Consider the following 3190-nt stretch of genomic DNA (forward strand, 5'->3'; position numbering starts at 1 on the left):
TCTCCCAGTACCTGGAGTGAACAAAGCCAATAGCAAGGGCATCACAGAGTTGCCCTGAAAGCACCTTACAAGAAAAAAGGAAGATTTTGTTTGCAGATTGCAAGAGCTAATTGCATACAGACTTATACCCTGACTTTTCTGTATATGACTCCAGAGGGGCTGTGACCCTTGTTCATTGTCCGGGAGCCCAGCAGTGCCCTCAGCTTCTGGGTTTCAGGAAACTTAGGAACAATCCAGTCCTACTAGCTCATTTTGGGGGAAATGAAGCTCAGAGAGCCAGAAGGCCCAGATCAAGGACACACATGCAACCATTGTCAGGAAAGGGGGCCCGGGAAGGATGACGGATTGGACTCAAGGAGCCCTTCTGAGGTTTCAAGTCTGCCTCTCAACTACGGGGTCTTTGGAAGGATATCATGCGACATCTCCCATCTTTCACCCCCCTGCACCCTGATAGGTCCCCCTGGCTGGTGCCCGATTCCAGAAGCCACGGAAGGTCCCTCCCTCCAGCAGAAGTCTCCTGTCTGTTATGGAGCAGAAATGGTCAAGAGAAGACACGAGAGCCTTTCAGATGACTGTGACTCCCAGGGCGAGGTGGGAAAGATGGGGTTATTGGAGAGGACCGTTGCATTTATGGGGCCTCTTATCTTTTATGACAAAATCTCAACTGGGCATCGGGATGCAATAAGAGAGGAAACAACGACTGTGAAGATTTGGTTCAAGAGTGTGGGACTGAGTGCCTCAGATGGGCAGCTGGACCCACCGCTGGAGGGGAGTCCTTGTAACCCTGAGATTCTCTGTTGTGTTAGGGCCTGATGACATGGAGCTGAGAAATCCTGGTGGAGCTGCTGGGAGCAATTCCCAAACCCACCAGGGTCCTCCCTACTCCTCCCCAACTCAGCCAGCCAAATGCGGGCATCCCCCGGCCGCAGCAGGAGTATCACTTCTCTGCACAACTTGTCCCTCTCCATCCCTGGGAGCAGGTCAGTGGGAGACCTGAGCCACCAGGACCTTTGGAGAGGTGAGATGGGCATCAGACAGCATCAGGGAGAGCACAGGAGGACTTCCTGTGGGCTCTGACTTCCCAGGAGGGAAGATATGTCACAGGCAGAAACAGAAACAAACTACCCAAACACACAAAATCAAACAGAAAGAAAGAAAGAAAAACTCAGAGAAATTGCAAAAAAAAAAAAAAAAAAAAAAAGAGTTCCAGTTCTATTTGTTCTCCAATACCATTAATATTTGCAATATTCTCATCCAGGTACAGAAAGAAAAGTCAGGGGCATTGGACTAAAAGGAACGGGAGACCCCCCTTCCTTTGTCGCGTTCAAGTAGTTCCTCCCCCAGCTCCAAAGAGTTTATTATGCTGTACCCGCGGCAGGCGTTAAGTCTCTTGTCCAAAAGCACAGTTCTTGGCCCAAGACAGCGGTTCTGGCTTCGGCTGGCAAGTCCAGCGGGCATTTGCTCTCCCAAGGGAGCCGGTCCGCTGCGTAACCGCTTCCTCGGTTCACTGCGACGGTAAGCGGGCGGCAGAGGCGGAAGGGACCCCCGACTCCGCCCAGTCAGAGCTCGCTCAGGCGATGGAGGCGATCTCGCTGGGTTTCTGCTCTCTGCAGAAGAGAGTCCTGGGGTTGGGCCCGCAGCTGCCCTGCTGGCCGGGGTGAGAGCAGAAAAGCAGAGCCAGCAGCAGAGCCAGGGTGACGAGGAAGCTGAGCACCCACCGGATGACGCCGGGGTAGATGAAGGGCAGGATGAGGACGATGAGCAGGACCAGGAGGAGCAGGTGCGCGGCCAGGCGCCGGGCCGCCGCGCGGTTGGCGCTCACCGCGTCCTGCTCCTCCTCTCCGGCCGCGCTGGGCTGCCCTGCCGGCAGGGCGACAGGGTTCGCCAACCCCTGAGGACGGCGCGGCACCTCCAGGCCCGGCCGGGCTAGCCGCGCCAGCACATTCTCCTGGTCGCGCAGGGTGCAGACGAGGCCCCCGGGGACGGTCGTGACCTTGCGGCACAGAGGGCAGGGGATGGACCAGGCGTCGCCCTGCACGCACAGCAGCAGCTTCAGGCAGACGGCGCAGAAGGCGTGCTGGCAGCCCAGCAACTTGGGCGGCCGGATGCCGCTGTAGGGCTCCCGGCACACCAGGCACTCCAGGTCGCCCTCCGTGGGGCCGCCAGGACCTCCAGCGCAGCCTGCCGGGTCGGAGTGGGTGGCTTTTTGGCAGACCGGCTGGGGCTGCTGCGGGATCTCGGGGCAGGCCATTCTGGGCACCGGAGCCCCCAGGACGTGGCAGCTCACGGCCTGGGCATCGACAGGCAGAAATCGGTGGGTTTTGCTGGGACCCAAAGGCTGTCTGGCCGCAGGCTGGCTGGCTCTAGTCTCCTTCTCCTCCTTCCAGTCTTGAGCCGTCTGCCACCACTCTCCCAGGGCTGCTCAGCTTGTTTCTTGGCTCACGTTGTCCCTTCAGTTATTATTATTTCTTTCCTTGAAACCTAGGGTTAATCAGTAACTCTCCACCTGGAGACTTTGAATTGCCTGATAGAAGGGCCATGGGGACAGGGAGGGCCAGTGCGGGAATCAGGATTTTCCTGTTGGGGCCTGTGCGTCATGATTGCCCGCAGGACTACTGCTTGTGAGCTTCAGGATATATTAGAATCACCACCACCACCACCCCATCCCAGGAATCTCTTTTTTTAAAAAAACATTTATTTAGAGCTAAGTCAGGTCTTGGACTTCCCTGGTGGCTCAGCAGTAAAGAATCTCCCTGTCATGCAGGAGACGTGGGTTTGATCCCTGGGTCAGGAAGATCCCCTGGAGAGGAAATGGCAACCCACTCCAGTATTCTTGCCTAGAGAATCCCATGGACAGAGGAGTCTGGTGGGCTACAGTCCACAGGGTCACAAAAGAGTCGGACACACAAGTTAGTGACTAAACGGCGTCAGGTCTTAGCTGCGGTGTGTGGGTTTTCTCTCTAGTTGCAGTGCTTGGGTTTAGTTGCCCCACAGCATGTAGGATTTTACTTCGCCAACTGGGTATTGAACCTGAGTCTGCTGCAGTGGAAGGCAGGTTCTTAGACCACCAGGGAGGTCCTCCCAGGAACCTTTCAAAACACAAGTTTCCAGGGCCCTAGACCCAGAGATTCAGCAAGGTCCAGATGGAAATCTCAGAATTTGCCCCATTTATAAACGTCATCATGATTCT

General features: G+C 56.0%; 1 protein-coding gene across 1 annotated transcript; it reads right to left on the bottom strand.

Annotated features, from left to right (window-relative positions):
* RNF186 (ring finger protein 186) lies at nt 1211-2601 on the bottom strand. The gene has a single exon (XM_018067032.1). The coding sequence runs from the start codon at nt 2249-2251 to the stop codon at nt 1571-1573; it is 681 nt and encodes a 226-aa protein (XP_017922521.1). The 5' UTR covers nt 2252-2601; the 3' UTR covers nt 1211-1570.

This window comes from Capra hircus, chromosome 2 (assembly GCF_001704415.2).
Source record: "Capra hircus breed San Clemente chromosome 2, ASM170441v1, whole genome shotgun sequence".
Classification (NCBI taxonomy): domain Eukaryota; kingdom Metazoa; phylum Chordata; class Mammalia; order Artiodactyla; family Bovidae; genus Capra; species Capra hircus.